Genomic DNA, 22,962 nt, shown 5'->3' with positions numbered 1-22,962 from the left:
TCTTAATTGCTTCCTGCTAGTGACTGAACACCCAAGATTAATCCTGCTTCCTTTCCCATCTCCTGCCATCATTCTTGATAATACCAATATCCATGTGGATGCCCCACTCAACTCCAACTCCTGGCCCCACCAATTTTTTACCACTCCTGACCCGAGAATCAACTGCATGTCAGGTCCCTATTCCCAAGATCATAGACTGCCACTACCATTACCATTAACTGCACAACCTGCAAATCCCTGAATTTAGGCGCCTTATACACCAGCTCAACTGTTCAATTCCCCCATGACAACAATGCTGGAAGATACTTCTGACCTCATCAAGCCTCCCCTTGTTTAGCTTAGGTTCAATTTTATAATTACTCCTTTGCAAACATCCTTCAGCTTCCTTGCTTCTCTTTCCCTCCATTCTAACCCCTGAAAAAACCCCAGCCATCTCTCTATTCTGTGTCTGTAACTGAGCAACTGAAGTGTACTGAACAAAGTCTGCACAACTGCATGGATGCTTCTCCTGCAATTACTCTCAAACAGGGACTTACATGAGCCACGAATTCTAGTCTCACTAAGCTTGCTGTCCTACTTTATAAGTGATTTATTTCCTGGCTTTTCTCTCCTGAAATTTTTCTCCCTCTGAATTGATACCTTAATTCTCAATTAATTGAGGAAATATCACCATATCAATGCCCGTCTTCATCCCTTCATCTAGAAGGCTAGACCTTCTGCAGGGGCCTGGACCTCACCCTCTCCTGCCTCCAGGGCTTCTCTTTGCATGGCTCTGGCATGATCTCTTTTTCCCCTATTAGGCTTTCCTCTCAACACACAAACAGGTTCTACTATCTTCCCAACTTGAAAAAAACTTACCTTTGACTGATAACGTCCTCCAGCTCCTGTCCCTTTTTACTCTCCAAGAGCTGTCACAGGGTCTGCCCATCCCCTGCTTGCCCACCTCACCCCGGCGTCTGCCCACAGATTTGCAGACAGCTCCCATCAAGGCAGCCATTGTGTTCTCTGCTGCCAGTTCCAGGAGGCACCTTCCCACTTCATCTGATTCTGGTTCTCAGAAGCATTTCATAAAGTGAAATGCTCCCTCCTTTTTGAAACTTTCACTCCTCTTGGACTTCAGGACCTTATACTGTGCCTCCTACCCAGCGGGCCACTGTCACCTGAAGGCTCAGTCTTGGGGCTTCTCCTTTTCTCTCTGTGCCAGGCTCCTAGGCTGTTCACACAATCCGTGGCTCTAAAATCATTTATAATCTCGATGCTGATGACTTCCACATTTAGATCTCCAGTCCCCAAACCCCAGAGTAGCATATCCATTGCCTATTTGGCATTTCCATATAACCTCAAATTTAATATGAACAAAAAGAGGACTCTTGATTTTTTTTACTCCAAACTCTTTTCTCTGCTAGTTTTCCCCATTTAGTCAACCCAGTCTGTTGTTCCAACAACCAGTCCAGCCCCAAACTGAAATCATCCACTTCACTGTCTCCATGGCAACCACTCTATCGCTAACCACCATCAACTAAGTTCCGTATGGTCTCCCCTAGTCTGCCCTTTCCCACACAGAACCTCGAACAATCTTTAGAAACATACATCAGATCACATTCATGCCTCAACAGCTTTTGGCTGCACTTGGAATAAAATCCAAACTCTTGTCCACACCCGACAGGGCTTTGCTTGCTCCAGCCCCATCTATGTCTCGGCCTTCATCTTAAGGCTGCCCGCTTGGTTTATCATGTACTAAGTACACGAGTTTTCTCTCGGTTCCTCGAACACACCAACCTCTTCCCTCCTCAGGCATGTTCTTACTCTAGTTCTTTGCCTGGTTATCCCTCAGGTCTCAGATGTCAACTCTGTCATGAGGTCTTCCCTGACTACCTAACAGAACGCTATCTGCTCCCCCTCCAGATCCCATTATTCTCTATCAAGGAGGCCTGCCCATTTCTTTTATTTATCATTTTATAATTACTTATAAGTTTTTTTCTTTTGAAAATTCTTATGGTTTAATGCCAACTCCCACTGCACTGTAAGCTCTACGTCCTTTTTTACACTATATGTTCAGCACTCAGCACAATGCCTGAGTACATATTAGGTACTCAATAAATATTCAGTGAATGAATATAATGCACTTAAGTATTTCATGTACCATATAAAATGGATATAAAATGATTTTTTATCAATTCAGGGATTAGCTTTCTAAAAACATTTAAAACATCTGGAATTTATTTTTTTAAAGTGTACAAATTTAGATGCCAGGTATGGTTAAGATTCAAATAATTTGTGTATTTTATTAAGTAGCTATATTTCTTTTGAGAATAATTCTTAAAGTCCAGTATTGTTATAAACATACCTGCGGATTCCTTTTGGTGTTTCTCCAATTATGAAGGTGGTCTGATCTGTGCGGTAGACTTTTTTCTTCTTCTGGCTTACAGGGTGTGAAATGTAAAGGGGAAATGAAATGCTTCCTTCACTTAGCTGTTGACCTTTCTTTGTATGTGTCAATGTATCTGTCTTCACTTTTTCTTTCTGTGTCTGAAAAGAGAAGGAAAGCAAAAACTAAGTCTGAAAAAAATAGTCATTTTTGGTTCAATGAGGTGATGGCCTTATTTTTTCCCCAAACTCTTTATAATCAAGTATATCATATTCTCTAACTGATAGCACTGTAAGAGATGTTAACCTAGATTTTTAAAAAGAAGATACAGGCAAAAATTACTTATAGGATAAAAATTAATGATTATAAAAATAATGGCATAAAAATGAGATATTTAAAATTCTTAAATTCAGTAATTTCTCTCAATATTATTAATCAGATTTTCAGGTATTTAATTTTATATAAGCAGCCAAACTTTAAAAAAATAACCATCTTTATGTGATAATTAAATAAGAAACTATTTTCATAAATCCTACTTTTTAATCTCTACTGGATTGCCAGGATATTTAGTGATTTTAAGATGCTAACTACAGTTGGTTGAAATTATAGATAAAATCATATTTATTTTACAGACTACATGGGTTGCTTGTTTAACATAAATTGTTAAAAACATTGGGTCAAGAAAAAAAAATAATTTTAAATTGTATGGTTCCAATTTCCCTGAGAAGATGGTACAGTGAATATGTGGCAAGTCCCATCCCATTCCAAAAAGAGAAATATTGTATTCAATTTGACAACAACAACAGCAAAATTATATTTGAGCTCCAAAGTAAGACAGGTAAATCAGTAGGTGCCAAAAAGCAAAGAATTAACATAGTGGTGAATGGGAGCCAATGCCTTAAGTTATAGTCTGCAGGACCCCATGTCCAGAGGGGAGAGGAAAATGACTAAACTCCCTGCACTGAAAACAAACAAACCAAAAACAAAGGAGGAGTTAAGAGGATACCCAGTTTGCAAGTTAAAGCTAGGAAAGCCCAAATTGGGAACACAGCATGGAAGCAGGTTACGTTCCTACTCTAGATAAGAAGAATCACTGGTGAAATGTGGATGCCCAGCCTGTGCCAGTTGTGCAATCTCATTTTATAGCACCTGGGTGGTATGGAAAATCTAAGCTAAAAACCAACATAAAAACTGGCCCAGAATCACTGAAAACCATGGATCTAAATGAGGGATGAATACAAAAACATACCCTAGGAAGACTTCCATAATCCAGAGAATGCTTTTGATTCCAGTGTCGGGGGAGCGGTGGGGAGGAGCTCAGGCAAAAATTATGAAGAACATATAAAACCCACCACCATGAAAATGGGCAGATGTAACAAGTGTGAGAATACACAATTGGAGGAATTTTAGGTAATGAAGCAACCTGAGACTTTAAATCATCAGCATGTCCAGAAAGGTAAAGGAAGGAATAGAATCTGCCAGCAAGAACTGGGTATTCTATAGGCAGATCTGAAAAAGAACCAAACACAAACTCTAAAAAGGAAATAAAGTTTTAAAATAAAAAACAGAGATAGGAACAAGCTCAAAATATGAGTTAAAGCAGCAGACTGAACAGCCCTACAGTAATAGCTGATAAAGTGGTAGAGTAAGAAGACATACCCAAATTTCTAAAATACTGGAAGAAAAGAATAGAGAAAATAGAAGAGATAATGCAAAGACATAATGTCAGGTAACTGAAGAAGGCATGAATCCTCAAAGCAAAAAAGGAGAGAGAATCTCTAGTGGGAAAAATAATAATAAATCTTGTACTTTGTTATATCACAGAGAATATCTTAAAAACTAGCAGGGAGATGGGCACCTGGGTGGCTCAGTCGTTAGGCATCTGCCTTTGGCTCAGGTCATGATCCCAGGGTCCTGGGATCGAGCCCCACATCAGGCTCCCTGCTCTGTGAGAAGCCTGCTTTTCCCTCTCCCACTCCCCCTGCTTGTGTTCCTTCTCTTGCTATCTCTCTGTCAAATAAATAAATAAAATCTTAAAAAAAAAAAAAAAAAACTAGCAGGGAGAAAAAAACAGATATCCCACAAAGAAAGGACAATCAACCTGAAGAAAGCCTTCTCATTAATACCACCACCACCAGAAGATAATTAGATAATACCTTCTACATGCAGAGAGGAAAAAACTATAAACTCAGTATTCTATACCCAGTTAAACTATCATTAAATAATTCTTCTTTCAGACATACAAAGACTGTAAGAGTGTACTAGATACAGATTCTTGCTGATGACATAATTATTTTTCTTTTTTAAGAGTTTGATGGGATTGAAATGGCACATATAAATGAATGTGGGTAGGGAATAGTTTTTCATTCCACAAATATTTACTGAGCACCTGTTATCTTCCTGCCACCACACTATGCAGTTGAGAACAAAGATATTTACATATACAAAGAGGCCTCAACCTTTAAGGGACTTTAAAAGTGACAAGCCCTTTTTTTTTATTTTAAAGATGGAATATTTAGTTTTCTTTTAAAAAATAAATCGTTCATCTCTTCAACTTATATTCAAGTTCATTTTATTAAAATAAACTGAATATAACACATATGACATAACTATGTTCTTTCTTTCTCTCTCTCTCTTTTTCTTTCTGTAATCTCTATATCCAACATGGGTACCAAACTTATGACCCTGAGATCAAGAGTCACATGCTCTACCAACTGAGCCAGCCAGGCACCCTGTAACTGTATGTTTTGTAGTAGCAAACCACTTCTAATGAAAATAAATTGACTTCTTAAATATCTCTTGTGAACCAGATGGACAAACACAAAATGTTGAAAATATTTTCCTTAAAGACATCATTTCTTGAATCTTAAAGCATTAACAGGAAAATGCTGACCTTTAAAGATAAATTTGAAAGAGATTTGATGCATTTATTTTATATCACAAGAAAACAGATGAATGTTGAAAGTTTCCAATAAAAAGGAACATCATCTTAGATGATCCCCAAGAAATAATGATCTATTATTGTAAGGAGAGTTGGGATGTTTACATGAAGATAAAGGGAATAAACAGAAAAAGAAGGAACTGGGCCAATCAAGAACACTCCATCCTCATATACTGCAATTTCTGAAGCCATAGAGAAATCATGCCAGACAATGGCAATTTTCAATAACTTACATGATTACTCTGGGTCTTTCTGACCTTGGCAGGATTACAGAGTTCATATTTTGTGTGGATACATTTTTTCTAAGTCAGTTTTATAAATTCTTCAGGGAAATTCAGCTTTTCCAACAACAGGTATCAAACATGTGGATCTTTAATTTTTGCCAAATATTCCATATTTAAAAACCAGATTATGTTAGACAATCATAAAAAAGGAAAAACATTCTTTTCCCACATGGGCTCAATACTTTATCCTTTATTTAAAAAAAAAAAATCTATCTAGGTTCAGATTTCCATTTTAGTAGAGTCCTTTGAAACTACTGAAACAAGGCTGTGAAACAAAATTTTATTAATTAACTTAATAAACATTTTGGTGGCCTTTTTATAAAGCTGGTTTCACTCTAGTAAAATAGTATCCTTTACATAGCTGAAAGAAGGAAAACAGTGCCAAAGTGCAGCTGCAATTGTCGTGATAGTTATAATTTATTATAAAGCAAAGTTCAAGGCCCATGGCCAAGAGGAAAAGATTCCAGATTACGTGGACTGGACTCAAGCTCATTCATTACCACTATGTCAAAGCTGTGAAGTCATATGACACTGAGGCAACATGAAGAAGTAGCAACAGTAATAAAGGCTTGAGTAATGAAAAATTCAGTAAAATGAACTGGATTAGGAATTGAAAAGACAATACTATCCCTTCTTAACACTAGGAGAGAGGGTGAGGTTGCTTGCTAAAGAAAGCAAAATGAATCCACTCCTCTTTCCCCTAGAGAGTAGAATGGCCAACAACCGGAACACTATGTCTGTATTTAAAAAGAAATTTTGCAATCATGACACGAATACAGCAGAAATACCAGTTTCTGCAAAAGCCCCTAATTGTTCCTAATGTTTTCTTAAAAAGTTTCTTTAAAACTATCCATCAAGATTTGCCTTTAAGAAGTACTTCCATATTCTGTGATTCTGATGAAGCTTACTTTCATATGATAATTTATGATTATAATGATAAGGAACTATAAAGATAAGGACTTTGCACAGTATTTGTATAGTATAAATATTTCTGCTAATAAGTATTTTAGAAAGCTTGACACTATTAGAATATAATTTATAACTTAGTATTGCTATATTCATGATTATTTGCTTAATTACTGGGTATTGTTAGGTGTTTCTACCGTAGTGTTTGTATGAAAAGTCAAATTCAATTTATGGAATCTTTATTAAAAACAAAACTTAGTGAGTGTAAGGAATGCAGTAATTGTTTCTAGGAAGTGTAAAAATGCAGTTAAAAATCCATTTGATAATGAGATTAGACAAATGGAAATGGAGGGCTACTTAAAAAGGTGGATTTATCAGAGAATCCTGAAGTAATAATTTTAATCTATGAGCAGTAACGTGTCTTCCTCCTATGGACATATACATACTATATGAAGCAATCAATTGAGAATTGAAAAAGTGAAGGAAAAACTGTCCCCCTTCAGACCACAGTTAAACAGGGCTAAAAAGGTAAAAGACAGGCTATGTCTGATTATGTAAGTCCTAATCTGATTTATATAATTAAGAATTTAAACACATGATGTATTGTCTTTACAAAGGTAGTTGTTATTAAAACTAAAATTCATAATATAAAAATTTGTTCAATTAAGCTCAAACATTAAATATATATTATTTCTATAAATGATAATTGCTCTAATATATTTTGGCCAAAATAGTCTCCTCATTTATTCACAATTAAATGTTTAACTTGGAAATAGCTCACTTCAAAGACTTCATGACTATCAGCTTTGATTTAATTTTGATGAAGTTATAAAATCATTACTGATTTTTCTGATGTATCTATAAGATGTGTTTGAAAACATATCATAAAAATTACTATTTAAAAATGTACAGTGTATACACTCTATAAAATAAAAGCTGTAATTATTTTAAGTTGTAAAAGACATACATTAGGATTATAATAAATAAGAAGGCACTTTTGTAGGGAAAAATTCTGTCTTCTAGAGTAGCCACAATGAATCCACACTAGATATAAACAACTGTATATCATTCTGTACAATTTATTTCTTACTGGGAAGTTTTAGGTTTATATTGGTTCTACCAGGAAATTCCTTATCTTCAGACCAATAGTAAGAAACATTCAGATAACTTTTGATAATACTTTCTTTTTCCTTTGAACCAAAAGTGCATTGTCTGTATTTCAAGACATTAGATCTAAGCCAAGCTACATTACTTTAACTGAACCAATAGTTATTTTTTGAAAGGCACAGCTTTAAAAAAGGTAATAAAGTATATATAGATTTTCAATATGAAAGTAAGGAAAAAAAAAACCCACTCTTAAAAAGTTTCAAGATAGTCTTTGGCATCAATGTACTGAGAAAAGAAAAAAAAGGCAGATGCCCCTACCTATGATTACATTAATATTTTTCTATTTACTCTGCTATGTAGGAAATCTATCTTTATACACTAGGAAACTTTACTGGGAATAGTACAGAGAATGTTTAAGTTAAAAAAAAAAAAAACCTTTCTACTAATAGTCATGGAGGTAAAAAAATAACTGGAGGTAAATTATTAAAAGAACTGCAGAGAGTACCTAGATGGGAATGGCAAGGCAATGAAAAAAGTTGATAGGGCTCAATCTTGCCTACAGCCATCCACCTATAACAAATGGGGCAAGAAACATTACAATCCAGGAGAGTGAGTTCCAAAGCAATCGTGAATAGCCTCTAATTCCCATCTTGGCAGGAGAAATACTATTGCGATCTCTGCCATCTTTCTAACGCTCCTTGGGACTAATTCCTAGAGACACATCCATAGCCAGTGCAGATACTGCTGATTCTTTCTCCCCTGCTCATCTGTACCCTCCACAGAGTGGAGGAAGCTTGGACAGGAATAGGGCACAATGAAGCAGAACAGCCTGATAGGCTACTACTATTCCACAGTAGGCTACTGGGAATTACTGAAATGTTTTATTAAGCAATTTTGGAATAGATCCGTCTCCTAAGCCGGTTTCTCCAGAAAACACCCTGTAGAACATACACCAGAACAAAGAGCAATGCATATTTAACTGACACATTCACTATTTTTCTCCCATAACCAGATGTTTAGGCTTGATTCATCATTGAGAAAGTTGAAAACAGGGAGGAGATTTTCAAAGGCATTGGAAGGTCCTGATGGCTTGGACCCACTGAGAAGCCTGAGTGGAAAGATTAATTAAAGTTGGATTCTAAGATCACCAGAGGATCTGCCTATTACAGGAAAGCTCTTGGTCTACACCTTGTTCCTGAGAACAGCACAGAGCCTCACAAGACACTCTCTGGTCACTGCCACGTGTGGGCGCAGCATGTGGCCACAGGTCCTCACACTGTCCTGATCACATTAACTTTGCCATTGAGACTAAAAAAAAAAAAATCAAGTGCTCTTTCAATTTTTTTTCCTTCATTAAATCTTAAATAGTGAAGTCTGAGAGGAAGCAATGCTTTTGTCTACACACCTGTTCTAAGGAAAGATTAAAAAAGAAATCTCCCTTTTGGTAAGGGCCAAACTCTGTAAACACATAGAAAGTCATAAGCTTCCTTGTCTTTGCAAAGCAGGGAATCAAGAGTACTATAAAAACATATAGCACATGTAAATACATTCATTCAGTGGCATCTGAGTTTCTAAAACATTTCACGTTTAAGGATCTTTGTACAAGTGTGAAAAAGCTCCTATCCTTAAAGTAATCATTGAAGGTTTTTGCCTGGAGGTAGGCAATATTACTGGAAATGCAGTTTTCCAATATTCAGGAAAGCCAAAGGCAACTATGAGCCCTGAATTGTCTTTACTCGTCCTCTGGAGAAGAGCCTGCTGTTCAGAGGAGCCACCACAAATACATATTAAGGTAAAATTTTCTGCATGTTTAAAAATGACATTCAAATCTGAAAAAAACACTTAGATGCAAATCCAAAATCTTTTTTGTTATTGTTCTGCTTTCTTCCTGGGAGAAATAATAGTTACAATCCAGCTACATCTCTATCTATTAGATCTCTATCTGTATATTTTTAATAGTGCTTTGCTTTCTAGGTGAGTCACAACAGGACAACTTTATATTGGCTGTCCTGCGCCTAGGTTCCTTTTTTATCCCCATGAGTCCATTTCTCATTGTCGGACAGATCCATCTATCTAAAAGAACAAAGTGACAGCCTTGGGAGAGCAGGTGAATGCTGTGGAGCACACACTACAAAAAGGAATATAGAAGCCCCATCTCCTTGGGATCTGGGATCCTGAAGGCACTGCCAGAGCAGTCATCTGTGGACAAGGCAACCACCAAAGTCAGTCCTCCATGGCAGCGTGGTCAGGGCATAAATTCCCTTTATTACCTCCTGCAGACAAAGGCTAGAGCAGGGTCTGGGGGTTTCTGGGGTAGTAGTTGGAACACTGGACTCAGCACCTCAGGCCCTAGGATTCAGGGGAAACTTGGAAGTTTTTGTATCTTTTTGAGCCTCATTACCCTGGGAGATAATGAGTGATTTGGGGATCGGGATCTAGGCGGTAGGAATCTGGATCAGGGACTCCCATCAGTCTCTTCCATATTTAAAATTCACAATTCTACCAGTTCTTATAGGATCTCCAGAAAGTAGTAATGAGTAGGTCCTTAGAATCTTGCAGCCCTGACACAATTTTGAATCTTTATACATATTAACTACATTACTGTAAAACTTTCTCTAAAGACTATTTGGGCAGGGAGCCCGATGTGGGACTCGATCCTGGGATCCTGGGATCATGACCTAAGCCATAGGCAGATGCTTAAATGACTGAGCCACCCAGGCGTCCCTACACTTGGTTTTTTTTTTTCAAGATTTACTTTAGAGAGAGAGAGAGAGAGCACACATAAGAGAGAAAGTGCTCTCAAGCAGGGGAAGGGACAGAGGGAGAATCTTAAGCAGGCTCCATACCCAGTGCAAGCCCAATGCAGGTCTCAACCTGGGGCTCAATCTCAGGATCCTGAGATCATGACCTGAGCTGAAATCAAGAGTCAGACAGATGCTTATCTGACTGTGCCACACAGGCACCCCATTTTTACACTTTAAAAATTATTAAGGACCCCAAAGAGATTTTGTGTTTTACCTATTAAACATTTAAAATATTTATTAATCTATTAAAAATATTAATAACATGTTTTTATATATATATTTTTAAAGATTTTATTCATTCATTTGAAAGACAGAGCACGAATGGAGGGGAAAGACAGAGGTAGAGGGAGAAGCAGACTCCCCGCTGAGCAGGGAGCCTGACATGGGGCTCAATCCTAGGACCTGGAGACCAGGACCTGAGCTGAAGGCAGATGCTTAACCGTCTGAGCCACCCAGGCTCCCTGAGTGGCTATATTTTACAATCCTGTAAATGTCTTTAATATCTAGATTCATAAAACACAGCTGGATTCTCATATCTGGCTTCTGCATTCAATCTGTTTGCAACAAGGTTCTTTTGGTTGGAGTATATGAAGAAAATCAGTATCATATAGATATGTAGTTAGAAAAGGGAAGAATATATATATATATATATATATATATATATATATATATATATATTTAAAGATTTTATTTATTTGACAGAGAGAGACACAGTGAGAGAGGGAACACAAACAGGGGGAGGGGGAGAGGGAGAAGCAGGCTTCCCGCGGAGCAGGGAGCCTGATGCGGGGCTCGATCCCAGGACCTGGGATCATGACCTGAGCTGAAGGCAGAGGCTTAACAACTGAGCCACCAGCACCCCAGGGAAGAGTATTTTAATAGCCTTTCAGATAACTGTAGATATTCTTTTTTGATACTGTATCAAAACTCAATTAAGGTTAGTTTCATGTAAAATCTGCAACCATATCAGTAAATTTTTTATATTGTTAAAATTAAAAATCACTGGTATTTATCTTGTACTTTGGCTGGATTTTTTCCCATGGCAAGATTTTGTGGTATCATTCACTGGTCATGTGGAAATATCGATTAACAGCTATGCAGATCTTCCAAATGTTGATTACATTCAACTGTACAACACTGGAAAACCATATTTGTTGTTATCATCACCTACTGCATCAGAAAAAAAAATCTTTAAGTATAGGGAAAGTGTCATGGTCGTGGTTTTGTGACATTTTAGTTTTCACTCGAAAGCTTGACTTTTATTCCTGGCAACACGTATTGCCCATTGTTTTCCCTGAAGTACAAAACTTACTAGGTTCATTTTTAAGAAATTACCTACCAAACATGCAAATTTAAATAAACAGTTTGTCAAGTACAAATGCTGTTTTATAAAAAACAGCAGTTTCCAGCTCAATTATACAAGTGCTTATGTACACTTCCTATTTTATCAAACAGAACAGAAAAAAAGATGAGTATAAAGGGCTGAGATTGGTTAAAATCAGCCATTTTTATCAAGGATATAAATTCATCAAGGATATTCATCAGAGAAGCTAGTTTTCTTTTCCTGCAAATATGTAGTGGTGCAGAATCCAACGGCCGCCTGGCATAACTTGGGGCCACTGCCTGATTCATGCTAAGCTGCTAGCAGTTTTCTCACCATCGCTTTTGCACCATTTGTACAAATGTTAGCAAGTGAAAAGCGTACTTAGAAATATTCTGAAAATAGTTCTGACCTTGTAGACCCCGGAAAGAGTCTCAAACATCTTAGGGGTCCACTCCATGGACCACACTTTGAGAACTGCTCATCTACCAGAAACGGACACATCTTCATTCAGCACATACTTAATACCTCCGTGCTGGAAATGGACCAGGATGACCAGAGTGGATTTTGGTTTCACCCAGCTTTGTGTCTACACACAGGAAAAGGCTCCCGCCTTAGTGAGGGAAAACAGAAGAGTCTTTCTGTCTAGAAAAATGATTACCAGCTCCAGGCCTGGCTCTTGGCCTTCTTCATCAGGGAATGGTTAGATTTTCTGCACTTGTTGAAAGTTACTTGTCAGGTATAAACTCTAACATTTTGGTCTGTTCAGGTGAGTTTAACATCTTTTGATTATTGTTCTACATGCAAGGCCTTTCCTGATCTGTTCCCCCTATGTAGCCTCACTCTGTCTGATGTCCAATACAGGCTGGCCTGATTAGGCTAGTCTTCTCACTACTGCCAAACACATCATGATAGTCATTTCTGGAGCCAAATTTCCTCAGCCCTGCCTTCTGCCCAGCATAGTCCTACCCATGCTTGAAGGTCCAGATTCATGAGACTTTCCTTGCATCCTTTCTTTTTCTTGCACTGCTATTTCAATTTCTCATTTGATAACTTTATTATATAAATGGAATCTACCTTGATTTAAGATGTTATGTAATCACATACAGCACACTAAGCCAAAAATCCTAATTTCACACACCAAGGGAATACAACAAAATCAAGGGGCTCTCTTTGAATAGGTAGGGCCCCTGTACCATTGGAAACTATTTTGATTGCTTAGATCTTACCTGTGTAACTGGATCTATACATGCCTCTAACAGAGAACCATATAATGTATATATACACACACATATACATATAATATGTATATTATATTATACACATATGTGTGTATATATTGTATATATGTGTATATATATGTATATGTATACGTGTGTGTGTGTGTGTATAGAGAGAGAGAGAGAGAGAGAGAGAAAGAGGGGGGGGGGAGGGAGAGTCCTGAGTCATGTACCCGACAGACTTTCAATAAATGGATGTTGGATGAATATAAACTTACAAAAACATAACACAAGTAAGAAAAATTTTTGGAAGACAATTTGCCAAAAGCAAAAACTTCTTCCTCTGAAGGTATTCATTACTTCACCTGGCAACAGTAACAGCATAACCTTAAATACTGAATAAAAGTAGGATATGTCTTTCCAATTCCATTTTTAAGCAGTTGCTGCCAGGGTCATGAAAATTGTTTACAGATTAATTGAAAGTTGATTCTGATAGTAACTTGGCTACAGGATGATGATACCTTTAAAATAAAACATCAACTTATCAACAATCTTGACATAAAATCTGTGAGAGCTGACTCTGGTTATGTTAACAGGGATCTTATCCTCATCATCAGGAAATTTGCAAAAATATCACAAATTCATTCCATAGGAAATTTGCAAAAGTGTCACAAATTTCATATTAGATCAAGGACCACAGTTCAAATCTATTTATCCTGCCTAAAGCCAATCCACCACACAAGAATTTATGCTTATATTAAAAATTCCTCACATTTTACTTTGTAGAATCTCTTTGAGAAGACTTTATTTAGTATCTATTAGAAATTCCTGATTGAATATCCAGGTACCAGGTACTGTTCTAGCTCCTGGGAATAAAAGAGCAAGATTCAGTTCCTAACACAAAAGAGTTTACAAGCTAACCAGGAATACAATGGCAAACATTGTTGATGGCCTACCAACAGCCATCGTTACTCTTTCTTGTCTGAACAAAAACGGAGTTCTCTTAGAGATGTGCTCAGGGAAGGATTGCTCTCTCAGTTTTCGGGGGGATAAACTGAGATTAGGCAAGCTAGGCATGTTTTGCAAGAAAGACTGTTCTTCCCAATAAAGGGAGACAATATGAAAAGAACCACACCTTTCTGTCTTTGGATACCTTTTGCATGAGAAAATGAGTAGTCATCCTGCAACATGAGGCAAAAGGCCCAGGGACTAAATGTTAACTTACTAAGGATAGTGGGGCAGAAAATGAGAAAGCCTGAATCCTTACAATGTCACTGGGCTATAGCACTAAACCTGGAAATACCCCCAACAGACTTGCTGTTATGTGAATTAATTCAACGGTCCATTGTATAGACTATTTTATTAATTAATTAGTTAATCTTTATTGAAGTAGAGTTGACATACAATGTTACATTAGTTTCATAGTGATTTGACAAGTCTATGTGTTATGCTAGGCTCATCACAAGTGTAGCTACCACCTATTACCACTCGACACTATTACAATACCATTGACTATATTCTCTATGCTGCACCTTTTATTCCTGTGACTTGCTCATTCCATAACTGGAAGCCTGCATCTCCCACTCCCCTTCACACATTTTGCCCATCCCTCCCACCCCTCTCCCCTCTGGCAATCATTAGTTTGTTCTCTGTATTTATGGGTCTGTTTCTGCTTTTTGTTTATTTATTCACTTGTTTTGTTTTTTAGATCCTGCATATAAGTTAAATCATATGGTATTTGTCTTTCTCTGTCTGACTTCTTTCACTTGGCATAATATCCTCTAGGTCCATTCATGTTGTTGCAAATGGCAAGGTTTCATTCTGTTTTGTGGCTGAGTAAAATTCCATTGTATATATACCACATCTTCTTTATCCATTCATCTAGTGATGGACACTTGGGTTGCTTCCATATCTTGGCTATTGTAAATAATGCTACAATAAACATAGGGGTGATATACTTTTTTTGAATTAGTGTTTTCAATTTCTTTGGGTAAAGACCCAGTAGTGGAATTACTGGATCATATGGTATTTCTATTTTTAATTTTTTTAAGGACCCTCCATACTGCTTTCTGTAGTGGCTGCACCAGTTTGCATTCCCACCAACAGTGCACAAGGGTTCCTTTTTCTCCGCATCCAACACTTGTTACTTGTGTTTTTTATTTTAGCCATTCTGACAAGTGTGAGGTGGTATCTCATTGTGGTTTTGATTTGCATTTCCCTGACGATTAGTGATGCTGAGCATCTTTTCATATGTCTGTTTGTATAGGCCACTGTTAGATGGTTATTCTATTCCTTGCAGCTGAAAAAATCCTATCGACATACTATAACAGCACATACTACAGTGATAAGTGCTACATCATATACACACACACACACATAAAAATGAAGATGAGGAAGACATTTACACTGCTTTGGAGGAGCCTGAGGGGACAGCCATCATTACTATCCAAGGGGCAGGAGTTCAATAGGCAGACATAGATGAAATGCAACTTTATTTTATTTTTTAAAAGATTTTATTTATTTATTTGACAGAGAGAGATAGAGAGAGAGCACAAGCAGGGGGAGCGGCAGGCAGAGGGAGAAGCAGACGCCCCGCCGAGCAGGGAGCCCGATATGGTACCCGATCCCAGGACCCTGGGATCATGACCTGAGCCAGAGGCAGATGCTTAACCGACTGAGCCACCCAGGTGCCCCGAAATGGAATTTTATTTTATATTTTTATTTTTTTAATAAAGATTTTATTTATTATTTGACAGAGAATGAGAGAGAGAGAGAGAGAGCACATGAGAGGGGGGAGGGGCAGAGGGAGAGGCAGACTCCCTGCCGAGCAGGGAGCCCGATGCGGGACTCAATCCCGGGACTCCAGGATCATGACCTGAGCCGAAGGCAGTCGCTTAACCAACTGAGCCACCCAGGCGCCCCCCCCCGAAATGGAATTTTAAACAAAAGAACCACAGGAGCAAAGGCATGGCAGGGTAAAAGTCCATGGTGTGCTTGGAGACTGGTTCATAAGCTGAAGGCTGACCAGAAGAGCCTGTTCCTCTTTATATCCCCAGTGTCTAGCACAGTGCCCGGTACAGAGTATCAGTAACTTTGAATGAGTGTCTCAGAATGAGACTGAAAAAGCCAACTAGGGCCGAATTGAGATAGGTCTTGTGTGCCGTGGAAAGGAAGCACAAAAAGACATTTCACAGAACTTTGGAAGACAGAAAATTAAGGCCCAAAGTGACTGTTTAGGTGTATTACTGCTAGATGAGGAAAGCTCATAAAGTCATGCATGGGTAGGGATATCTTTTCTTACACTGTTACCCATGTTCTCCCTTCTTGAGTGGGTTTCCTATTCCAGCACTATGGCCAACGGATGACAAATAGTGAGTGAAAATGAAGCATACCACCATTCATGCTGCTCTAAAATGACTAATATCCTTATATGACCTGCCAGTGTACCCAATTTAGCATTAACTTGAGGCAGAAAGAGCTCAGGAGCCTTGACGTGATAGCAAAAATGGTTGTGCCTTATGTAATACTTTCATGCAGGAATTCCCAATGACAAACGTTTTCTGAACTCCCACTCTGTGCTGTCTGTTGCTAAATTGTGGTGTTTATGAATGTGTATGCCAGATAGAGTTTTAACTATCTAAAAAAATATTTTTTAAAGTGAAGGATACATTCAGTCCACCTGAATTTTTTGTTCAACTGCTAAAGTGAGGGTGTTCTTCACAGGCAAGTTATTTTGGAAAATTAGACTGATTTGTCATATTGGAAAAGTAAAATGGAGTAAAAAAAAAAAAAAAAAGTAAAACCTCCAAAACAAAATAGAAGCCAAAGGAACGGAGGGAAAAAAACACAAGAGAAGACAGAAGGATTGAAAGACTATAGGGATTTAAGCTTACTGACACTGTTGAGCCTGAGGGAAGCCACTTACCATCTCATTTTTAAAAATCAGTAAAAATAATACATCTGCATTAAATAGTCTCCAAGAATCCTCCAAATTCTGAAATAGTATGGTTCTCTAGTCTTATACTTTTGCTTTATTCATCCTAGAAAAATTCAGAATTCGTATGTGTAGAGACAGGATTCTCAGATGACAAGGCAATAGGTGTTCCCATTAAATGGCCATGTCCAGTTGATACCACGGTTCTCACAGAGGGATAAAATATAATTTGAAAAGGGCTGTTAAGTGTTTAACTTTCTTTAAGTCACCAGGTAGAGTCAATCAGAGTTCAATGAGATCTTATATCTCTAAGCTTTATATTGTTAATGAGAAAACATTATTTGAAGAAATAGTATTTTTTAACTATTTGAAATCTTCCAACTATTCTAAACGGAGAAATTCTTTTAAGAAGCAACATCTATCCAGAAATCAGTGGCATTCCTATACACCAACAACAAGAAAGAAGAAAGAGAAATTAAGGAGTCGATCTCATTTACAATTGCACCCAAAACCATAAGATACCTAGGAATAAATCTAACCAAAGAGGCAAAGAATCTGTACTCAGAAAACTATACAATACTCATGAAAGAAATTGAGGAAGACAAAGAAACAGAAAAACGTTCCACACTCATGGATTGGAAGAACAAATATTGTGAAGATGTCAATGCTACCTAGAGCAATCTACACATTCAATGCCATCCCCATCAAAATACCATCCACTTTTTTAAAGAAATGGAACAAATAATCCTAAAATTTGTACGGAACCAGAAAAGACCCCGAATAGCCAGAGGAATGTTGAAAAAGAAAAGCAAAGCTGGCAGCATCACAATTCCGGACTTCCAGCTCTATTACAAAGCTGTCATCATCAAGACAGTATGGTACTGGCACAAAAACAGACACATTGATCAACAGAACAGAATAGAGAGCCCAGAAATGGACCCTCAACTCTATGGTCAACTAATCTTCGACAAAGCAGGAAGGAATGTCCAATGGAAAAAAGACAGTCTCTTCAACAAATGGTGTTGGGAAAATTGGACAGCCACATGCAGAAGAATGAAACTGGACCATTTCCTTACACCACACACAAAAATAGACTCAAAATGGAGGAAAGACCTAAATGTGAGAAGGAATCCATCAAAATCCTTGAGGAGAACACAGGTAGCAACCTCTTCGACCTCAGCCGAAGCAACTTCTTCCTAGAAACATCGCCAAAGGCAAGGGAAGCAAGGGCAAGAATGAACTATTGGGACTTCATCAAGATAAAAACCTTTTGCACAGCAAAGGAAACAGTCAACAAAACCAAAAGACAACCAACAGAATGGGAGAAGATGTTTGTAAATGACAATTCAGATAAAGGGCCAGTATCCAAAATCCATAAAGAACTTCTCAGACTCAACACCCAAAGAACAAATAATCCAATCAAGAAATGGGCAGAAGACATGAACAGACATTTCTGCAAAGAAGACATCCAAATGGCCGAGAGACACATGAAAAAGTACTCAACATCGCTTGGCATTAGGGAAATCCAAATCAAAACCTCAATGAGATACCACCTCACACCAGTCAGAATGGCTAAAATTAGTAAGTCAGGAAGTGACAGATGTTGACGAGGATATGGAGAAAGGGGAACCCTCCTACATTGTTGCTGGGAATTGCAAGCTGGTGCAGCCAGTCTTGAAAACTGTATGGAGGTTCCTCAAAAAGTTGAAAACAGAGCTACCCTATGACCCAGCAACTGCACTACTGGGTATTTATCCCAAAGATACAAATGTAGTGATCTGAAGGGGCACCTGCACCCCAATGTTTATAGCAGCAATGTCCACAACAGCCAAACTGTGGAAAGAGCCAAGATGTCCATCAACAGATGAATGGATAAAGAAGATGTGGTCTATATATACAATGGAATATTATGCAGCCATCAAAAGTAATGACCTCGTGCCATTTGCAACGATGTGGATGGAACTGGAGGGTATTATGCTGAGCGAAATAAGTCAATCAGAGAAAGACATGTATCATATGACCTCACTGATATGAGGAATTCTTAATCTCAGGAAACAAACTGAGGGTTGCTGAAGTGGAGGGGGGTGGGAGGGATGGGGTGGCTGGATGATAGACATTGGGGAGGGTATGTATGTACTATTGTGAGCGCTGTGAATTGTGCAAGGCTGTTGAATCACAGATCTGTACCTCTGAAACAAATAATACATTTTTTGTTAAAAAAAGAAGAAGAAAAAGATAGGAGGGGAAGAATGAAGGGGGCGGAAATTGGAGGGGGAGACGAACCATGAGAGACAATGGACTCTGAAAAACAAACTGAGGGTTCTAGAGGGAAGGGGGGTGGGAGGATGGGTTAGCCTGGTGATGGGTATTAAAGAGGGCACGTTCTGCATGGAGCACTGTGTGTTATGCACAAACAATGAATCATGGAACACTACATCAAAAACTGATGATGTAATGTATGGTGATTAACATAACAATAAAAAATTTAAAAAAAAATAAAGGGGGCACATTCTGCATGGAGCACTGGGTGTTATACGCAAACAATGTATCATGGAACACTACATCAAAAACTAATGTAATGTATGGTGATCAACATAACATAATAATAAAAAAAAATATTTGTCAAGGAATAGCATTCTGAATGGAGAAAGAACATCAGCATTTGTCCTGAAATGTTTGTGTATTTCAAAATAAAATGTGAGAATTCAAAAACAAAACAAAAAAAAGAAGTGACATCTATCTTCTATGCAATTGGAACAATGACCAGCTACGAGAGTTAGAATCCAACTACTTCTTGATAAGTAAAGATTATTTTTGTCAGTCCAGTTCATTGTTAAATTAGTTTATAACTCCTTTCAAATGTATTTTTTCTATAGAGTTCTTCAAGACAAATGAGTCATAGCTCAAGCTGGGTCCCTCATCTATAAAATTAGAGAACCAGACATCTTTCATGGTTTTCTAACATATGCTATTATTGGTACTATTAACAATAAAAATCATATTAGGACATTGGAGAGAATAACAGGGAGTCTCACTCATCGCCTTTACTGATCAGCAATAATCATAATTACAATAATAAAAATTTCTATTACATTTTGAGTAATTTCAATGTCTTTCTTGCAAGAAGCTGAATGTGTTTTGTACACAATAGCTCAACAGACATGTTACTCCATTAATCCTGGTAACATCACTGGGAGGAAGGATGCCACATCTACTCATTGCTACCAGCTAGGAGAGGACTAGGTGTGTATATTTAAAGTTAATATCAGATTCTCCTTCCTCTGATTAGGTAACAGGTGTTCTTCACAAATTACATACTATCTTTCTGAATCAATCCTGGTTCCAAAGATAGAAACTTTTCATGCCAACACTAGTTACATGATTACATATAAAAACAAAATTTAAAAAATCTTGATCTCTACTAAAACTACTTGAAAGAACAACTTTCTGATATAAATTCCATAATACTGGCATCTAGCTATAGAAAGAAAAATGATAAAACCATGAGAAATCCCACCCAGTAAGAGTTAATTTTGTTACATGATGAAACCATAAACTTTCCTTACTCAACTACTTCATAAACCAGTCATTTGTGAACCATTACTTTAAACCATCATGCCATTCACTATCCTGAAAAATAGGATAATGGAATGCTATATCTCCCCAAAGTCGGCTTCATTGTAAACAGTCCATCCCTCCTTGCTGACTCCAAAAGCTGTATAAACATACTGCAATCAAATCCACCATAGCTCATAGAAATCCTTTCTTTAAGTAATCTACAAAACACCAATCTAATACAAATACAAGAGAGAGATGTTCTTACAAACACAACATTTTGTATTTGCAGTATTCTGAACAGTGCTTAAACCTGCCCGGGTTATAAAAGGCCCCCTTCCCCGCGCCCCCCCCCCCCCCGCCCCACCCCACCCCCTACCCCCGGCCCGGGCTGACAGAGTGCTTAGGCCTCTCATTTACACCACACTGCAATAACATAAAGAAGGGTTTACTATTAATCCAGGTTTTACTACAAAGCGACCCGTTATTTCTCTGTCAAACACTGGCAAGAGTGCCAAGTGTCTGTCATCCAATTCAGGGGATTAAGTCTTCTTTTATAGTCTGATACTTGTACCAATTTATACAAAATACAGATATAGTTTCTTAGAGTCGGTCACAGTCTATATGTGGTGCGGACTCCGGCCCAGAGGTTGACTATGACAGCTGGCAGGAGACGGAGGGGAGAGTACACCCCCTCCTCTTGGTCACCAGTCCCAGTTGCCATGGTGATTAATCCTTAATTGAATGCTGTCTTTGTACATATCTTTTCAGAAAACTTTAAGTATACTTAAGTTGAAAACATGCAGTTGATTGAAAAAATGAGGCCCCACATCACAAACAGGTATAGCTAAATTCTGTGACATACTTCCATATATTAAAAGAACAAATTAACTCTAATAAAGGTATTAGCAGTCCTTTCAGATGCTTAAAAACATTTCTTTCCGGTCTGAGTTTAAACCTAAATCACACAGATTTTCCCTCTTGTTATCAGACATCTCATCTCCAGAAACGGCTCTAAAATATCTAAGTACAATTTAAGGCAAAATGAGTTCTTATTTTATATAATCTGTATTACTAAATAACCAAGTTTGATTAGAAATTTATTTTAGGAGAGAGGTTTCATTCAAGACATCTATAAAATGTTATATAAATAGAAATTAATTTATAAAAGTATAAACTGTAAGAAATCAAAGGAAACATGGAAAAGATAGTACATTTTAGGCCTTTTAATATATGGTTGAATTTGAAAAGCAGGTTCAGAGCTCTTGTCATTTTGGTTATCAATAATTACATCAAAAGGACTGAGAAATTCTGAAGGACCATAGGAGTTCATCTAGGATTGTGGTGTGCATTACTTCTTTTTTGTAACTTTTCCATTTAGTATATTCCTTTGCAATTTAGTTAAAAGCTCTTACACTCAACTACAGTATTCCTGGGAAAGTGAAATACTTGCATATTGTGACCACTGTTAATGGTGTGTCGCCTTCATACAAATAAATAGGATTTGTTTCATTTTCTTAGGAAGTGAGACAGCACATCTGCATCTGGCTGCAGACACACACACAGACCACACGCAAGCCTGCGCGCGCACACACACACACACACACACACCACACAAGCCTGTGCGCACACGCACACACACACCACACGCAAGCCTGCGCGCGCACGCACATGCACACACACAGACCACACGCAAGCCTGCGCACACATGCACACGCACACACAGTCTTTTCAAACACAAATAAAGGTCTCTAATAAAACTTTGGTGACAGACAAGAAGCACTCAGAAGAATTCTCAGTAATAAAAATTCTGGATGTGAGCCCCAAGATGAAAGATACTGTACTGTAAGGTGGGAGGTCTGGGGATTTCTGGAGACTTTAGAAGCCAGAGGTTTGCAGATATTTTCTGACACTATGGCTGAGTCTCTTTTGCTTTCACCTTGCTTTGTTTCCCTTTACCTTAGTTTATTCTCTTTTCTTCTCATAACAATTTTTAATTTTTTTCAAAACTACAAATTCACTATTGCCACCAACACACTACAACTCTCTCAGTGAGTGACACATGTATCTCTAACCAAAGATGATGGTGTGTTTCAGTGATCTACTCATTAAAGGTGTTTAAGTAATTCTGACCAGATATGATGAAATCAGTGCTTGTGAATTTTTTTTCACATGTCATATACTGTCCCCAAGTGATTTTTGTATATAGGTAATAGATTACAACTTTCAAGAAATTACAGCCATATTATTAACCTGAGGTTTTAAATGGTAGAGGTAAAATCTGAGGGACTGAATCTTACTCTGTTGGAATTTTACTATATCAAGTATTGATTTAAAGAAGTTGGCCGCTGAGATGAGCATGTTTGTACAGACTGTTCTTGGCCTGCTAGCATTGGTGGCATGGGATTGGACCTCCTGCTTAGTGGCTTTAAAACTTCCCGAATATTTTACACCCACTATGATTTAGTCATTAAACAACACATTTCTTCATACACCCTGAAAAAGGTTTACTAAGTTGGTCT

At 37.7% G+C, this 22,962-nt stretch overlaps 1 protein-coding gene across 1 annotated transcript in view; it reads right to left on the bottom strand.

Annotated features, from left to right (window-relative positions):
- Positions 1–22,962, bottom strand: part of ERCC6L2 (ERCC excision repair 6 like 2) — a 135,280-nt gene that overhangs the window by 5,518 nt on the left and 106,800 nt on the right. Inside the window, exon 18 of the mRNA XM_021677931.2 lies at positions 2,348–2,529. Within this exon, the coding sequence (XP_021533606.2) occupies positions 2,348–2,529 (182 nt within the window). The remainder of the gene's footprint in view (positions 1–2,347; positions 2,530–22,962) is intronic.

The sequence above is a fragment of the Neomonachus schauinslandi genome, chromosome 13 (genome assembly GCF_002201575.2).
Source record: "Neomonachus schauinslandi chromosome 13, ASM220157v2, whole genome shotgun sequence".
Taxonomy (NCBI): Eukaryota; Metazoa; Chordata; class Mammalia; order Carnivora; family Phocidae; genus Neomonachus; species Neomonachus schauinslandi.
The sequence above is the reverse complement of the archived record's forward strand: the minus strand, read 5'-3'. Positions and strand labels throughout refer to the sequence as shown.